The sequence below is a fragment of the Phodopus roborovskii genome, unplaced genomic scaffold, assembly GCF_943737965.1.
Source record: "Phodopus roborovskii unplaced genomic scaffold, PHOROB, whole genome shotgun sequence".
NCBI classification, from domain to species: domain Eukaryota; kingdom Metazoa; phylum Chordata; class Mammalia; order Rodentia; family Cricetidae; genus Phodopus; species Phodopus roborovskii.
In genome coordinates, this window is record NW_026126485.1 from 3,292,265 (window position 1) to 3,311,106 (window position 18,842).

At 43.8% G+C, this 18,842-nt stretch overlaps 1 protein-coding gene across 1 annotated transcript in view; it reads right to left on the reverse strand.

Annotated features, from left to right (window-relative positions):
• Positions 1-18,842, reverse strand: part of Nid1 (nidogen 1) — an 83,138-nt gene that overhangs the window by 8,495 nt on the left and 55,801 nt on the right. The window contains exons 12-15 of the mRNA XM_051194737.1: positions 18,009-18,131; positions 6,765-6,992; positions 5,206-5,378; positions 3,191-3,317 (exon numbers count right to left, since the gene is read on the reverse strand). Of these exons, the coding sequence (XP_051050694.1) occupies positions 3,191-3,317; positions 5,206-5,378; positions 6,765-6,992; positions 18,009-18,131 (651 nt within the window). The remainder of the gene's footprint in view (positions 1-3,190; positions 3,318-5,205; positions 5,379-6,764; positions 6,993-18,008; positions 18,132-18,842) is intronic.

Genomic DNA, 18,842 nt, shown 5'->3' on the forward strand with positions numbered 1-18,842 from the left:
ATAGCAATCAAGACATAGGTTGGCACTGTGAAACAAATACCCCATGTAAGTCACTGTTGAGTTAAAAATAGGAAATGACGTTGTAGGATTCACTGGCATTCTTGAGATTCTTCCCTGTTCTAGGCAGAGGAGGACTGAAGGTCATTTAGCTTGGCTGGAGTGTGAATAGGAAAATAACCCACTGGGTTGCACTGCCCAAGGCATGTGGCATTTGAGAATATCATCCCTGCACACTCTCACCCATATGCAAGCAGGTCAACCTCACACCTCAGCCCCTCCTAGAATAAACATGCTGTGAGAACAGCAAAGTTTCTGTGGGGCTCAGGAGCCAGCTCCATCCATTAAGTATTTACTGTGAAGCACGCAGACCTAAGCTCAATTCCTAGCACCCATATCAATGTTAGGTGTGGTAAAACTACCTGTAATCCCAGCACTGGGCAGGCAAAACCCAAAAGAATCTCTGGGGTTTGCTGGCCTCCAGACTAGCCTAATTAATTGATGAGCTCCAGGTTCAGTAAGAGACCCCATCTCCAAAGAAAAAAGGTGAAGACTGATAATGGGAATCACCTGATACTGGCATGCACATGTGTGTGCACTCACCACCCACTCATACACACACAAGCCTCTGACAGGAGTCCAACCAGAGGACAGTGATTTAGAACCACAAATGATTAACATATGGTTTATTATTCATGCCCTAAGAAGAGCTGTATAAAGTCCTAAGCTCTTTCCCACACTGTAAGAGGACCAGGAACAATGAAATTGCCTCCCAGGGGCTTCCTGTGGCTTTGAAACAGAACACACACACACACACACACACACACACACACACACACACACACACACAGGCGCACCCTAGCAGCCACTCAATTTGGGGAAAACTTAGAATGAGCACATCTCGTGGGATCACCCTGTGCAGCTTTCAGTACTGCAGGGAGAGGGGCTGCACAGGGCATCTTCACAGAGCATCCAAAAAAAGCCTATTAAGAACTTATGTCACACTGTCAACTTCTACACAATCCTGGTCCTGATCTCAAGAGCCACTGAGCCATTTCTCCTTCCAACCAAGAAAATACGGCTCTGTGGGCCACAGTTTGCATAGAAATGGGCTGGGGAAACATCCCTAACTGTGTTGAGGAAAAGGAGATGGCAAGGGGACAGATTTTCCTTACTGCTGTGTGAAAAGAAAACTCAGTCAAGATCACATTTTTGATTAATTCTGTGTGCTTCACAGTTAGTCAATTTTAGTCTTTCTTGCAGCTCTCACTACGCTTAAGGGTCCCTGGGCTGATTCCAGGTGCCAAAAGCAACAGGAAATAGCAGACAGTGACCTATTACCCTCTTCCACTAGGTTTTGAAATCATATTTCAGATAACAGCAACATTTTCAATGATGAGGCAGAAAAGCATTTTCAAAGTTCCTTCATTAAGCCAGAGCATGAAAACTAACCAATATCATCTAAATACCCTGTCAGCTTCCAGAAAAGGATTCGAGAGCCAAGTGCAAAGTCAGGGCTGTTTCACTCAGCCTCAGCTTGATTCCTGCTGTGTTATCTCTAAGGAAGGAAATGAGGAAGAAGGGAACTGGCCATGGGGTGGATCCTTACAGAATATTAATGTAAGAGGTGTGCTGAGTTAGAAGTTGAAAGGCTGCATTTGGCTTCCGAGTTAAAAGAAATACAAAACAAGGCTTATATTTCAAAGGTGTATTTTCCACCTGAATATTTTTGCTGAGGAAGCAGAGGACTTCATACAGCTAATGGCAGCATGACAATGTCTTCTGAGCAAAAATATTCCCCAAACCAATGAGTCATGATTGAAGCAGCTCAAGTTCCTTGACCATTTCGGTATAGGGACCTTTCACAGATCCTGGAGTTTTTGGTAGACTCATTAAACATACTCATGTGAAATAGATTTAAACAAACAGATAATTGAACCCAGGACCTCACACATGCTAGGCAAATGCTCTAGCCCTGAGCTATATTCCCCAACCCTCGTGTAACTTTTCATTTTGAGACAGGGTCTTACAAGTTTGCCCAGGCTGACCTGGAGCTCATTCTGTAACTCAGGAAGACCTTGAATTTGTGATCCTTTTGCCTCAGCCTCTCAAATAGCTAGGACGACACAATTAAGCAGTGGGCCTTGCTACCCTTTATTTATTGAATGAAGGTATTAAAATGATGTATAAGTCTTTGTTCAAGAAGGCATCTACCTACATGAGGTTAAATGTTGAAGTTAAGCTGTGTCAACAACAACCCACACTTTATCATAAGTTCTCTGTGAGAGGTGCTCCCAGCTAGTTGGACTCCAGGTTAGAATGAGGGAGAGGAAAGGTTGAGTCAGGGAAGATCTCAAGATGCCTTACATTGAAATAACAGCTCTTTGACTCCAACACAGCCTTGGGAATAGACTCTACTTTCAGAGCGGGCTGTGGTGATAAACAGTGTAACCCAGTACAAGGGAAGAGGCAAGAAGAGAAGCAGGACTTCTAGAATAGCCAAGGCTGCTGAATATGGGGTTAAAATAAATAAATAGTAGCCAAAATTGTTCAGTTGGGAGAATGGTAGACAGAAGATGTAAGTAAGTAAGTAAATGAATAAATAATCAAGCTGAGTGGTTGTGCAGGCATATAAGCCTACACTTGGGAGGTAAAGGCAGGATGATCATGAGTTCAAGGTCATCCTCAGCTACTTAATGACTTTGAGGGGAACCTGGGTTACAGAGATGCTCTCTCAAAAATCAAATAGTCTTCAACTTCTGGGTGAGTATCTATCAGTATGCTTGTGTGTTTCTTGACTATTCCTTCCATCCACTGCCTTTGATAAAAAACCCTCATGGAGCACACGGTAGAACAGACACTACCAGAAGTAATTGCAGGCTCAGAAGCTACGAAGAAATGGAACGAACAAAGATGGACCATGTCAGCTTCCAGAAAAAGGCACAGGCACCTGTCTTGTTTCAGTTTTATTACCCTGAGACAAGCAGCTAACCTCAGCCAGAATGTCCCTGATTTAATGACTCAGGTGACCTGTGGAACACTTCAGGGGAGCTGAAAAGGGTAGAGTGCAGAGGCAGAAGACCCACCTGGCCCCTTACAAACTGAACAGCTTACTGTCCATCCTTCACCTCCTGCCAAGAGCGGTGTGTTCTGCTAAAAGCAGCCCCTAAAGGGAAAATATTTGCTGGCTCACCTTGTCGAATGATGGTGGTTGGCTCTCCGCCATGTAGGCTGGCTCTCCCAATGGAAGGCTCGCTGATGTCTGTCCAGTAAACTACCTTGTCCACACAGTCAAAGGCCAGTCCAATGATGACTTTTGCCTGGAAGTAATACCAGTGATTGAGAAGAGTTCACCCACTAGCTAGTGTTACCTTGGATCTTCCCATGTATCTATACACCCTCAGATAGTATTTATAGGAAGCAAATATATTTTGTTCATGTTTTTTATTTTTGAATTGTAGAAACTACATAGTTTAGAAAAAACTCTTTTTCTAAATACATATGTGTTTGTACTTGTCTGTGTGTATTTCTCTCATCTCCAGTTTGGTTTTCATCTCTTTAGAAAATACTTTGTGTGTGTGTGTGTGTGTGTGCTTATAGGTCTGTATATGTACCACAAATGTTCACGTGCCCTTAGATACCTGAAGAGAGCACTGGATCCCCTGGAGCTAGAGTTGCAGGTGTTTGTGAACTGACTAACTTGAGTGCTGGAACCAAAGGGGTCCTCTACAAAAGCAGCAAGTACTCATAACCTCTGAGCTATCTTTCCAGTCCGGGGAATCAATATTTCAAATGTACAAGATTCTACAATGAGTACTACAAAGCATTAAAGAGTCAAATTAATGATGACCCAGGGAAATAGAAAGAGGTAAATCAGGTTAAAGGATTCTGCAACTTAATATTTCTAAGATATCAGTTCTCCTTAGTGACAGTTTCGGGGATTCAGTGTCTCCTTTGTTAAAGTTAATAGGTTGTTTGGTTTTGCTTTGATTGTTGATGTAATACTGACTGGCTGGGAACTCCCTATGTAGACCAGGCTACCTTAGAAATCACAGAGATCTGCCTCCTGAGTACTAGGATTAAAGGATGAGCCACGATGCATGGCAGACTGTTTTGTTTTTCTTTTATTTTCTATGGAACAAGGAATTTGTTTTAAAACATTACAGGAACATGCAAACAACAACAGCAATGTGCTTACTCATGTGTGTAATCTCAGAACCTGGGAAGCAGAGGCCAAGGAGTCCAAAGCTAGCTTTGACTATAATAATATGTTCACATCCCTATTTTTGAAAATAAGAGTGTTTCAAAAATAAGCAAATAAAAGTTTAAAATATCCCAAAGAGTCTAAGGCAGGAACTCAAATCTCTCTGACTGAGGTCCACTATAATCAAAGACAGAGTAGCACTGGCTGTCGTAAGATTTGCTGAAGAGATCGACACAGCAGACCAGAGCATCCAGAAACAGCCTCTCAATGATGCTTTAAGTGGTGTTTCTGACAAAGGTACACCAAGCAAGAAGTATGGTTTCCTTAACAAATAATGCTCTGTCATCTGAACACACACACACACACACACACACACACACACACACACCCCTCAAGTTGACTTCATACCATAAGTAAAAAATTAAAGGCTGATTCTATAGTACTCCTTTCAGGAGTCATGAGAGAACATCTTCATAGCACTCTGAATAAACTCATTGCCAGGCCAAGCTTGCAGAATGGATAATTCCAGAGCACAGAAACAGACTTTCAGTTTTCAGCTCATAAATAGGAATACATTATGCATTTAGACTTTTCTCATATGTAGATTGTCTGTTAAATCTGCATTATACTTGCAAATTGGTATTATGTTAGATTACAAATGTAACTACTATTGGTATCATATTATATTACACATAGCTATTACCTATCTTAGTATTATAGTGTAGTGTGTTATACTATATTGACATCATGTGATAATATATATTATAGTATATTTAGCTATTAACTATGTTGATATTATAGTGTCTTAGATTATCTTGGTGTTATGCTATATTACATTTTATATTAACATAGCCATTAACCATATTAGCATTACATTATATTGTGTTATACTATATTAATTATCTTGTTATTACATTATACTACTATATTATATATAGCCATTAACTATGTAGCCACGTCCCTAGAGCTGGGACTGTCATCAAGGCTAGTCAGCTGATACTCACAGGGATATGGAGAAAGGTCTTGGCTGCTGTCTTCTTCATGGTGTTTCCCTCCAGGGGGAGGCGCTCAATCTTCCCGGTCTGGGCAAAGAGTAAGTGAGTCCCTGGCGGCAGGGGGATGACGGCTGTTGGTACTACAGGTCTCTGGTGAATAGGGGGAGCCACCGTACTCAGACCTAGAGGGCAAGAGATGGTCAATGAATGAGTATACATGCCAGAAATACACAGTTGCATTCTAATGCTCAGATATGCAGATGAATCCAAGTGAGAGCACATATGTACATAAACATGTGCATATATTCATATGAATGTGTGTATGTGTGCTCATGCACACATCTACATACCACCCATATCCCAGGACTTTGCCACATTTAATGTATGCAAACAACACAGCCCGTCACACAATGTCCATTTTCTGTCTGAAAACTGCAGAGGCAGAAAGCCTTCTTCAGCCAGTCAAAGGGCATTTGTGAAGAAAACTGGACAGAACATGAGTTTAGCATTACAGGTCCAGAGTAAAGAGGCAGCCTTGCTCCCTCTTATATAATGACTTGGTTATGTGTGTTTGGCTGGATGCTGGGCTGGTGTGAGAGCCAAAGCAGTGCTGGGAGCAACAGCTCTGACACTTCTGCCTTGCAGGGAGTGACATCTGTAACACTGGATGGAGAAAGCTATCAGTGAGAGCTGTCACACCCTGTCCATTGCTATGGAATGGAGCATCCTCCAACCTCACAAACAGAAACATGTCCACCTAGGTTCTTAAGACCAACAGGCTAGCCAGAGGCTCATCAATCCTTTGATGTGGCCTGGCCTCCTTGACTTGTTCTGACTTCCTAACCTTCACCCTGGCTGCCTCCCTGACTTCCTCAGCAAAGGAACTCCCATGAGCAGGGGAAGGAGAGGGCTGGCACAGCCCATGCCATAGGCTGGCCAGGTATCTGTCTTTCTATTGTGCACATAGTGCATGTGCCTGTCTGGGCTTCTCTTTAGCTATCTAAATGGAGAGCTGACTAGATGTGAGGCACACTTATAATTCCAGCACTTAGACAAAGGAAGGGGACAGAAATTCAAGTTAATCTTTGGATAACACAGCTATGCTGTCTATTAAAGACCAGCCCCCAACATGAGATCCTGCCTCAGAGGAAAAGAAGAAAAAAAAAAAATGACTGGGGCATATATATATATATATACACACACACACACACACACACACACACACACACACACACACACACACAAGGGCCTAACTGTATAGGAACATGTATTGAAAAGACAAAAACAGATATCTCCACTAGAGTAAGCAAGGCTTTGGGGAGAACCAAAGGACCACAGCATCTCTGTTCTATCACAAAGCCCAGTGGTCCAAAGCCTTGCCACGCTGTGTCTGCCACAGGCCCTACTGAGAATGTTCACAGAGCACATGTATACCCAGAGATGGAAGAGCATGTACTGGACAGAGTCAGGGAAGATGGCGAAAGGTGACAGGTAAAGGGTTGGTAGCAGAGCATCCGCTAATACAGGTCATTCTGGTCTTCAAGACTACATGACAGCTGTCCACTTACATGGGGGCATCATCCCAGGCCGGGTACGGGTACCCTCCAGCTCCCGACCATCACGGTCCACACACCAGCAGTAGCCAGTGCCATGGTGGCACTGGGTGGGTTCATAGTGTCCATACTCATCACACTGGGGTACATACATCCCTAGCAGCCTGGGCTGCTGGGCATCTGCCGCCCCTGATGCTCCAAGGATGTGCTCTCGCTCCAGTTGACACCGTGTTTTCCCCACCTCTGTCAATGACAAGCAAAGCTGAGTGTCAGTTGAGATATACATGGTATTCCAAAAAGCCACTTGTCAGACTTGGCACATCACCACTGACTTTTTATTCATTTTTCTTTTCAAGTTTAAGACACAATTATGAGAGCCAAGGATGCAGCTCAGTTGGTAATGCTTGCACAGCATGCAACAAGCCCTGGACTCAGAAGTTCAAGGTCATCTTCAGCTCTGTGAGATCATGATTAGCTTGACCTTGTCCTCTCCCCTCAAAAAAACATAATAACTTAATGAGAAAAAAAAAATCCCTCATGCCATGCATGGTGGTACATGCCTTAAATCCCAGCACCTGGGAGATAGAAACAGGAGGACCTCTGTGATTTCAAAGTCAGCATGGTCTATATAGTAAAATCCTGTCTTTAACTTTTAAAAACTAAGGCAAAACAGATATAACATAAAATGAAATACTTTAAATGAACAATTCAGTGGCATTTGGCACATCCACAGTGATGCCTAGCTATGATGGTTGTTTATGTCTGAACCATTTTCCTCACCCTTAAAGGAAATCCCATGCCTAGTGAGTAGATGCTGCCATGTCTCCTTCCTCCCCACTCTGGAAGTTCCCAGTCTCCATCCTTGTGTGGACTTTCTCATTTTGTATATTTCATAGAAATGGAATCATAGGACATGTGACCCACATCTGGCTTCCTCAGCAGGTCTTTCAGGCCCATCCTCACTGTGGTTGCCCACCAATCCTTCCTTCCCTTCAATAGCTAAATAACTGCATTGTATAGAACAGCCACATTTGTTCAACTATGTTTCCACTGATGGATGGCCCTGGAATTTGTTCTAAGGCATTTTAAGTTCATCTCAAATTCTTCTTTTACCCTCTCAAACTTCCTGTGATCTACACTAAGTCCAAGCCAAAGAATTTAGGGACCAAAAACCAGGAAGCACCCACCAGCTTCTGGATGTTTCCCCTTTAGAGAAAGTCTATGTCTGCCATGAAATCTGGCCTTTAACCTGTACAGCTCAGATTCCAAAGCAGGAAACACTTCTTCTACACAAGAAGCTTAGGAAGTTGAGCCATAGGATAAGCCTGCAGTCTCAGCTCTCGAGGGTGCTAGTGCAGGAGGATTAGAAGTTCAAGAGGAATCTGTCTCAACAAAACAAAACAAAACTTGACATAGAATAAACAACTCATAAATGTGCAGAGTTGCAGCTGGCCCCACATTCTCTGGAGTCCAGACTCCATGGGAGACAGCAGAGTAGTCACCTCTGAAGCATGAATCACACAGAGACATTTGTGAGAAGCATCCATTCTCCATGCCACTTCTTCCTTCTAGGCCTTTCCATGAGCTGAACCCTTTTCCATTGCCTGGTCCATCCTCCAAGACCCATGCAGGAAGACTCCTCACAACCCCTTCCCTCATGCTGGGTTCAATGTTTCTCTCTGGTGTGCTCCCAGGCCCTCCAGGTGGTCCACAAGGTGCCCTAAGACCAGAGCCTCTAGGGTCCCATGACTGAGCAAACACAGGGCTATCGCAGGGTGGCTCTCCTCTACCTTCCCCGAGAATACTCAACTGGACTGGGTACACACATAGCCATCTTTAGGCCTGCCCTCAGGGAACCATAACCAGAGGAACAGAGCAAGACAACAAAAGATCTTTCTCCACACAGCAGAACAGCACCAGAGAGCACAAGAGCTCATGTCGACCTGTTAGAGTGGCTGGAGTAAACAGCTCTTAGATAGGGTTTGGCCAACTCAATGGCTTTGTGCACCAATGCTGCCTATCACAACTATCCAACTCTGTGATGGGAGAAGGAGAGAAGTCATGCTTGATATGTAAATTAATGGACAATAAAACTTTATTTACAAGCAGGGTATGGTTGTGCAAACCATTAATCTCAGCACTGTCTAGACAGAGGCAAATATATCTCTGTGAGTTCCAGGCTAGCCTAATCTACAAAGAGAGTTCCAGGATAGCCAGAGATAAACATAGAGAAACCCTGTCTGGGAGAGGAAGGGACAAACAACCCAAGCCAAACCAAACAAAAACAACAAAATTTTATTTATAAATAAGCAGTAGGCAGATTTGGCCTGTATGGATAACAGTTACCAGTCCGGGCTCTAGGACAGTGGTACTTATTTTATGGGAAGTTAACCATATGAGGTTTCCTCCATGTTAGGATGTGGCAAGAAGGCCCTCACCATTTAACCATGTACTTCCCAGCTTACAGAATCCCAAGCCAAATATACTTCAGTTTATAATTATCAGCCTTTGTTATTCTGTTACAGCTGTGAACAAGAAGACAACACACAGCAGAAGAACCTTAAGATGTCCACTTGTGACCTGGCCTACACAAGGTAGGCATGGTGGACTTCGAGGAATATACAGCCAAGGGCATGTAAAGCTTCTTGTCTGTATGGCCAGTTCTCATGCTGGCTGGCCTAACGCGATTGCTCCCTTGATTAGAGATGGTTAATATGTCAGAAAAGTACTTGTTGAACCTGGCAAGAAAAACAACTGTGTGTGCTTTACTTTTTCCCCCAGGGCAATGTAAAAAGTAATAGTAAGTAAAACACTTGATGCAGGAAGAGCCAAACAAAGATATGAATAAGCCATCTGGTTAGAATCAAAATGTTGATTTTTTTTTTATTCTATTGGCTATAAAATTTATTTACTTTCTCAAAACCTTACATTTGTTCAGGGTTTTAGAGTTTCCATACTTGCTGGCTCCATTTCCACATATATGTCACTTAGTATCCATTGTATGTATACATGTACATCTGTATGAGTGCATAGCAAGTGTGTGGATGCCCTCAGAGGCAAAAAGAGGGTGTCCTGTACTCTGGATCTGGAGTTACAGATGGTCATGAGTTATGATTGACAAGTGGGTGCTGGGAATGGAACTCAGGTCCTCTGTAAGAGCAGGAAGTGCTCTTAACTGCTGACTCATCTCTCCAGTTTCCATGCCCTTTGTGATAGGAATTTGGTTTTTACACCAAAGGAAAAAAATTAAAGAGGTGAAGAGATTCCTCCAGGGTCACAGCACTGGAAGCACTTAGAACTATGGATTCCCGATCCAGTCTCTGCTCCATGTGGCCTTGAGTCTCTACGTCTACCTCTTCAGCAGTCAGGCTGAAGACGTTAATATCAGTGATGAGTGTGAGGGCGGATCTTCATGACCAGTGTGACTGTATTTGGGATCACCTAGGAGACACACCTCTGAGCATGCCAGGGAGAATGAACTGAGGAGAACCACAACTGCCCTGAGTGTGAGTGGCAGCATGAGGAAGGTCCCTAGACTAATAAGAAGGCTAAGGAGAGCTGGGCACCTGAATTCATCTCTCTGCTACCTGACTGCAGGTCAAAAGTGACAACGGCTTCCCACTCCCACTGCTGTTTCCCCCACCATGATGGCCCGTAGCCTCTCAAGCTATGAGCCAAGATGACCCCTTTCTTAAGTTGCTTTTCTCAGGCATTTTGTCACGACAATGAGAAAAGTAATGAGCGCCATGATTCTTATTTCTTTAATACCCCCAGTGAAGTGGTATGAAAGCCCCAGAAGTTTATGTCGATATTTCTGTCATTAAGCACTTTTACAGCCATAGTGGATTAATGTTCTAGGTGTCTCCAACCAAGTGGAACTTTTCTGTGTGTGTGTGTGTGTGTGTGTGTGTGTGTGTGTGTGTGTGTGTGGTGTGTATGCACTTGTGTGCATCTGTGTAGAGGCCAGAACTCAATCTCGGGTGTCATTCCTTGGTTTTCCTAGTCTTCTGAAACACATTGCTGAACCTGAGGCTTTCTGGCTGGCCAATGAACCCTAAGGACCTGCCTGTCTCTGCCTCCCCAGCACTGAGATTTTCCAGCATATGCCACGTCCAGTTTCCAAATGCAAGTTCTAGAGACTGATCTGAAGTCCTCTTTTTCACTTTTTACCAGTTGAGCTTTGGTCCCAACCCCCAAGCACAGCATCTGAGAGAGTGAGGGTTATTTCATTTTATAGAGCAGGCAGACTTTTGTGTTGATATCCTGTTAGACACTCAAAAGTTCAAATCATCTGGGACAGACACTGAAACTTTCAGAAATATGTTGAATGTGTAAGGTCAGGAAACCTCAATTCTGAGTCAGGAAACAGAATTTGGAGAATGTTTATAGAAGACTATGTCCTCATAAGCTTCCAGGAATGAATCCTTATCCTGGCAAACAGGCAGCAGGAGTGGCCAAGACTACCCTAGGAAATTTTGTATCACAGGTCTGGTAGGTGGGGTGGGGACAATAGGGTCAAGAAGATACATTTTCTGGCCTTATTTCTGGTTGGTAAAATTACACCAGACAAGCTACTTCTTCTGTTTGGATCCTCTGGGAGAAGGAACACATGATCCCTTGATACATCTGAGGGCAGAAAGGAAGTCTGGGGTGGCTATTCTTGAAATGGCAGCAAAGGAAATGAAGAGACAAAGGAGGCAGCCATTTGTGATCTTTGGGTCATTTGACACTGTGAAATGAATGGCTCCTGCAGCCTTGGAGTAGAAGGAAAGGGGTGGATAAGACATGTCAAGCCTCTCTGGCAGAGGGTAGGCAGCAATGGGAAGACCCGTGCTAGAGGGAGACTCTGTAGAGGGGCCACTCATTCAGTTACTACCTCCACAGCCTAAACTACTTGTAGGGACCAGCTACATTAGCTACACAGACTCTGGCATGAACGACCATGACACACATCTGTGAACACAGCAATGCACGTGCCGACAGCAATGTCCATTCTCTGTTGGCTTCGGGAGATCACTAGCTGCCAAACAAACACATCTGCCCAGCATGGCTATGCTCCCAGCATGAGAACTTAAAAGGAAAGAATATAACATCTCCAATTGTGGGATCCCTAGCAATTTCCTAAGAGCACCAATTACAATAATATTAAATGTAAACTCTTTGAGTCCCTGCTCAATATGAATGCAAGGATACAGGATGGGAGGGAAGCTCAGGCTGGGACAATGAATTAGCCACAAGAAAAGGGCAGACAATGAAGAGGAAAAGTCATAAAACACCCAGAAAAACCAAATGGCCTCGAGTCTCTGTGCTGTTGCCACTGTGGGAAATGACACTGTAAGTTTTTCCCAGACCAAAATCCTGGGTGATCCTTAGGCCACTTATCTACTTATCTGTACTACAAACATTCACCGGAAGCTACCATGAGCATAGCATCATGAAAAGCCTCACAGCGTATAGGTGGGAAGGAAGATGAGATTTGTTTCTCAGGGAGCTGGGGGGGGGTGGTTTTCATGGAAACAAAGAAGGGGGGTAGCTCATCCATTTCCATCAAGGGTGTGACTGACCTTTCAGAATGACAAACCTGTGGCTTGGTACAGTGGCTGACTGACCAAAGCCCAGAGGAGTTGGGGTATGACTAAAAGAACTGTAAGCCAAGAAGAAGCTGGGGTATTGGGAAACTTGGTAAACTGGGGGAGGGGGGAAGACCAGAGGTGCTGAAGGCTCAGCAACATACACTGATTTATAAGTGATGTGCTGATTGGAGGGCCACAGGTATGGAGCTTGAAAAGATTTCCAAGCTTCTGAGAGGCCTGGTTGGAAATGTGGGATGTGATGGTCAATACTGTCAACTTCACAGGATCTAAAATGACCTAGGAGACACATCTGTGGGCAAGTCTATGAGGAAGATTCTAGGTTCAGATAACAGATGAGAAGACCCATCCTAAACTTGGGCATCACTAAGCCATTGGCTGGGACCCTTGACTGAATAAAAAGGAAAAAAGGAGAAAGCAGGTGAGGACTAGCATTCATCTCTCTCTGCTTCCTGTCTGGAAATGCAATATGACATCCACCCACCCCCCTCACCCACCCACCTCACCCATCCATCTTCATGTTCCTCTCAAACTGAGTGAAACAAAGTAAACTCTTCCTCCATTTAGGTGATTTTGTCACAGCCATAAGAAAAGTGACTAATACAGGCACGATGCTATCTCCTCTCTAGTTCTCCTTGTCCTGTAAGGCCAAATGCAGTGTCTTCTCCTTATGCTCTCCTTGCCTTTTCTAGCCCACATGGCTCTCTTCTCCAGCCTCTAATCATCACTCACAGTCACAACTAGTTCCTAGCATGTCCTTTTCCTTTCATTGAGAGTGTAAAGATGGACTGAGTTCAATGGAAGCCACAAACAAGTTGCTAAGAAATAGCTAACTATGTACTAGGTGCATGTGACAAATTAGCATCCCTCTAAACCCGTGTAGTCTTTACCATCTCTGGGGCTAATTGTGCCTATAGAGACACAGCCCTGGGGTGTGCTATCTTGGACTTGAAAGGCAGAGAGGGTAAGAAAGAAGAAGAGATTAACTGTGTCCAGTGCTTCTGACACTGAGATATGTCTAAGTGAGTGTATTAGAACCATTCCACAGTGATTTCAGGAGCAGTTTGAACAGGTGCTGGAGGTAAAGGCACCTACAGTTGTTTGCAAATGCATGGGAGACCCCAAGTAAGAGGCAGCAGCCTTGCTCTAAAATCTTCATTACAGAGGGTAACTACAGGATAAAATCTACAGCACATGGAAAACATGACACTTTTGGACAGGGGGAACCTCGGGCTGTCTCTACCAGATTGGCCTGTGGGCATGTCTGTGGGGACATTTTCTTAATTGCTAATTGATGTAGGAGTATCCAGCCCATTTTGGGGGTATGGGTACCATCCCTAGGCATGCAAGTCTAGGCTAGATAAGACAGCTTGCTAAGCAAGACAATAGAGAATGTTCCTCTATGGTCTTTGTTTAGTTCCTTCTTTGAGCTTTTCCCTGGCTTCCCTCAACAATGCACTGTAACCTGTAGCTAAAATAAACCCTTTCCTCCCCAAGATGCTATTGGCCAGAACTGTTTTATCACAGCAACAGGAAAGCAAACTAGAGCACACTACAAAGAAACAATGTCCTATATGAACCTTGAACACAATCAGGTGAGGTCACAGCACCAATGACCACACGCCAGGCTGGTAGCCAAGTCTGAGTGGGAAACAGCAAAGGGGAACAACAGGCTTTCTGGAAACAGATGGACTGTCCAAGGTCTGAACAGGTACATCCTAGCAGGCACAGCACACATATTTAAACCAGGATCCTTAAGTGCTGAGGGTAGGGGCATCCTTTACTTGATGTGTAAGCCAAAAGGCTGGAAGCGCAGGTTCTTAGGAAACCTCCGAAGAGAGCAGCTTGACTGGAACCAGCAGTGAGGAGAAATGACTGGGGACAGAATTATGCAGAATGAGGGCACTGGACAGAGAAAGCCCAGGAGAGAACAGAGCCAGGGAATCTCAAAAGCAAGGAGAAACACTTGCAAACACTTCACCAAGGGAACTGAAGAGGGTTCTGTCAACCAAGCCACCCTTCCAGAAGCTGAAGCAAAGGGACATGATAGATATTGAATGGGGGGGGGGCATTCAGGGGAGACCAAGCTGGAAGGTAAACACACAAGAAGTTAAGGAGGCAAGAGAGAGCAAAAATGAATCCTAACTGGGAAAAGTCCAAAACAAGGCAACAGAATCCAGAGGAGGAATTCAAATACCATTTCAGAAATGAGAACTGAGCCAGGTCTGTGAACCCCCAGCTACTTGAGAGGCTGAGGCAGGGAGATGGCTAATTCAAGGCCTGCCTGGGCTACAGAATGAGTTCAATGCCAGCCTGGGTGTGGTAGCCAGACTCTGTCTCAAACACTAAAGAAAACACATCCATTGTCTGGAGACAATGGATGGTTCAGCAGGGAAAGGTGCTTGCCACCAAGTCTAATGATCTGAGTTTGAGTCCTGGGACCCACGTGGTGGAAGAAGAGAATGGATTCCTACAAGTTGTCCTCCAATCTCCACACCTATAATATGGTGTAGATGGATGCACACAATGAGTAAATACATTTTTGTTTATTTGTTCTGTTTTGTTGTAAAGAGGCCTGGTAGAGCACTTGTCTAGCACATGTGAGATCCCAGCCTCAATCCCCAACAGAGAAGAGGGAGGAGGAAGAGGAGGAAAGACAGCCATTGTAGGTGGTAGAAACTTTAGGAGGTAGGGCTGGAGATAGCAGGTCATTGAAAGGGATGCAGGAACTCTAGTCCCTTCCTTCTTGTTTCTTGGCCATTATGAGGCGACCTATTTTTCTCTACCATGAATACGTGAAGCTGTGCATCACCACAGACTCAAAGACAAACAGTAAGCTGGGAGCCAAAACAAACCTTCTTCCTTCCTTAAGTTTTGTTACAGAGCAAGAAAAGCAACTGATACATCTGGAATCCCAAGAATATGCAAACAGGTCCTCATCAAAGTGAATTTCCCAGTACATGGATCTTGGACTTCCCAACCTTCAGAACTTATAAACGAACTTCTGTTGTTTATAAGCCATGTAATCTGTTACAGCACTCTAAGAATACAACACTCCATGTAACACACCCTCATACCCTAATCTCCTCTCTCATTAGAGAGGCAACTTCTGTTCTGAGTTTACTGTCCCTCATTTCCATATACACATTCCAGTTTTCTTACATACACATACACATTTATTTTCATACTGATACATATTTTACATAAACAGGATCTGCCTTTCACACACTATATATGTGCATGTGAGTGTGTGCATAAAAAACCTTTTACAATTTTTTTCAACATTATGTTTTAAGATTTCTCCATTGTTCCAGTCCATTTGTTTTGCCTGCTGCCTGTTATTTCATAGTACAATTTGAATTAAAAGTCATCTATCTATTCTTCCAGTTGCTAGATATTCAGATTATGCAGATTGTTTTCTGATTATAAATGATATATAAACATTCTTGTACATTTCTAGAACATGTCCTCTTGGGAATATAACCAGACGTTAGATTTCTTCTGAGAACAATACATAAACAATCTTAGAAAATTTCAATAATGTTATCATTGTCCCATCTTCACATCTCAGACTACTGGTCTACCTGTTTCTGTTTAGCAAGGACAGCCTTAAAGCCAGGGCAAGGAGTCAAACTTTTAAAAAATTGAAACAAAAACTCAGACATCTATTTCTCTTTGAACTGAAGACGTGAAACCAGCCCACAGAAATAACAAATGCTGGTCGTTTTAACAGCAGCTTGAATGCCTAACTCAACTCAAGCAGCCAGGACTGCTACTCGATGATTCCTGCCCATCAAAATCTGGGGCAGGGCTATAGCCACTACCCATAATTTCAGAAACAGAAGATGGCCCTCTTCTAATTTTGCAGTAATTATTTTTTAAAGGTTTGGTGGTGGGGGGGGGGTTGAGACACGGTTTCTCTGTGTAACCTTGGCTATCCTGGAACTCATGCTGTAGGTCAGGTTGGTCTCAAACTCACAGAGATCTGCCTGCCTCTGCCTCCTTAGTACTTGGGATTAAAGGTGTGCGCCACCACTATCTGGCATATTTTTAAAAAACATTGTGTGTGTGTGCACGCACACACTCAGGTGCACACCTGATCATACATACATGCCCATGTGAGAGAGCACATGTGGAGGTCAAAGGATAACTTATGAGAGTCAATTCTTTCTTCCCACCATATGTCTTCTGGGGATCAAACTCAGGTTGTAAAACTTGGGGCAACAAGCAGCTTCACCTGCTGAGCCCTCGCACGCACGGCACCCCACCTCTCTTCTTTTTAGATGCTAGTGAGGCATTTGGCTTTGCTCCATACTCCCTCCCACAGCGAGGTACTTGGCTTTGGCTCCCACTTTGAGGTCTTGCCTCACCCCAGCCCAAAGAAGCAACACCAACTGACAACAGTCTGACATCATGAACCGAACCAAAACAAAACCCCTGTTCTTCAAGTTGATTGTCTTGGATATTTTGATTCTACAACTGAAACTAACCAACACAAGCACTGCATATGCCTAGTAGGTTCTGTACAGTCAGCAGCCAACTATGTTCATCTGTTCAACAGCATCTGCTGAGAACCTTACAAGTCTCAATCCAGGCCTGGCTTGGGGCTTCTGGGTACCTACTTGAGGGTGTACTCAAGTCTCAAGTAAGCAGAAATACCAAAAGCCACATACTCAGGTCAGGAAACAGGTGACACGGAACATTCCATGGAGGCCTTAGTTATACCTTCTCCTACTTGGTCCCTTCATCCCATCTTCCCATCATGCGTTCCATTCCCCAACACTCTTGGGCGCCTACTAATTTTATGTTAATGTGACTGGGCCACAGAATGCCCAGATATTTGGTCATATCATCCTGGGTGCTTCGGATGACATACTGAGCAGATTGTTCTCCCGCATCCAGTCACATAAAGGCCTAGACAGGACATGGACAAAACTGGTCTTCTGAATAAAAGAGAGCTCTTGTCCAGACATGGTGGTATATGCCTTTAATCCCAGCACACTGCAGTACAGGCAAAGTACAAGGATCTCTGTGAGTTTGAGGATAGCCTGGTTTACATAGTGAGTTCCAGGCTCTCCTAGGCTATATAGTGAGACACTATCCAGACAGACAGACAGATGTTGTTTCTGCTTGGTAGCCTCCAAATTAGAAATTATTTGTCTCCCATGTTTTCAATCAAACCAAACAAGCCTTTTCTGGGTCAAAAGGCTATTAGCCTCTGGACTAGAACTCTGCCCTAGGCTTTCCTGGTTCTGTGGCCTCCACACTTTAACTAAAGCAGCTATTGGCCTTTTGGGTTCCTTGGAAACAGATGCTGGGGTTTGACAGTCTTCATAATGACATGATTCAATTTCTTATAATCATTTATGTGTGTGTGCATACTTATTTACACACATATATACTCTTGGTTCTGTTTCTCTAGTTTTTGTCCTGTGCTGCTGGCTCCAGTACCTAGGAACCAATGCATTCTAAAATTCCAGCATGGCTTCAGTCCCTACAAGGTATCCTCTGAGGTTGTACATAGAGTGTTTTGGCACTATTGCCTGTGGTCTACTTGCAGAACTCTGAGAATTTTCCATGGCCCACTTCCTCACAGCCTCTTATCCCTCAGGTCATCAAGTCTTATGAACCAATCAATGGACCATCATCTCCTAACACCCCATCTCACCTCCAGGCACACATTGGAAGCCATCCCCCTGATAACCAGGTTTGCATTGGCATGTGAAGGATCCTGGTGTGTTGTAGCAGACGGCATCAGGGTGACATCGGCTGAGCTGGCATTCATCCATGTCTGTAAAACAGCCACAGGCCCAGAGGCCATGAGATTGCTTCAAGAATTTGTGGTTGATACAATAATTTAATCCATGCACTCAAATCTATGTGAATCTGCTTTTAATTAGAGTCTAAGGACTTTAAACTCACTAAATATTAATTTTTAAGACATTTGCACCCCATCTTCTATCTAGTACATTTGCAAATGTGTTTCATGTGAGAATAATGCTTTCAGGAAACATAGAGCTTGCAAAAGGGAAAAATTTGCACTGTCAGATGTTCCCTCTTTATTGTAAGCAAGAGCCTCTATAACTCTTAAGTGTTTGGAGAAGAGAAAATTACATAGCCAATAACAGAGAGAAATGGCATCTCTGAAATCTTTGTTGAACTTAAGTTCTGTACAATATTGCATAATTTTACAAGAGCCCTGAGTTACTCTGTTAATTACTATTACAAGTCCCCTGGCAGCTAACTATGGGTTGGTTCCAAGCCTGGAAAGATTCTGTGATGTCATTTCTTCTCTGACTTCACTTCTTGTGCCGGAGAGAGCAAGTTCATTACATACAAAGATGGACATTAAACACTGTGCAAGCAAGGACTGTCTGGAGTTTCAAAAAACAAGCAACCCTTAGTTCCCAGACTAGAACACTATCGAACTGCTGCCTAATGAAGCAAGGCTTGGGGTCAGGGGACCCTATATAGGTCCCAAATAAGAACAACTCTCCAAGAA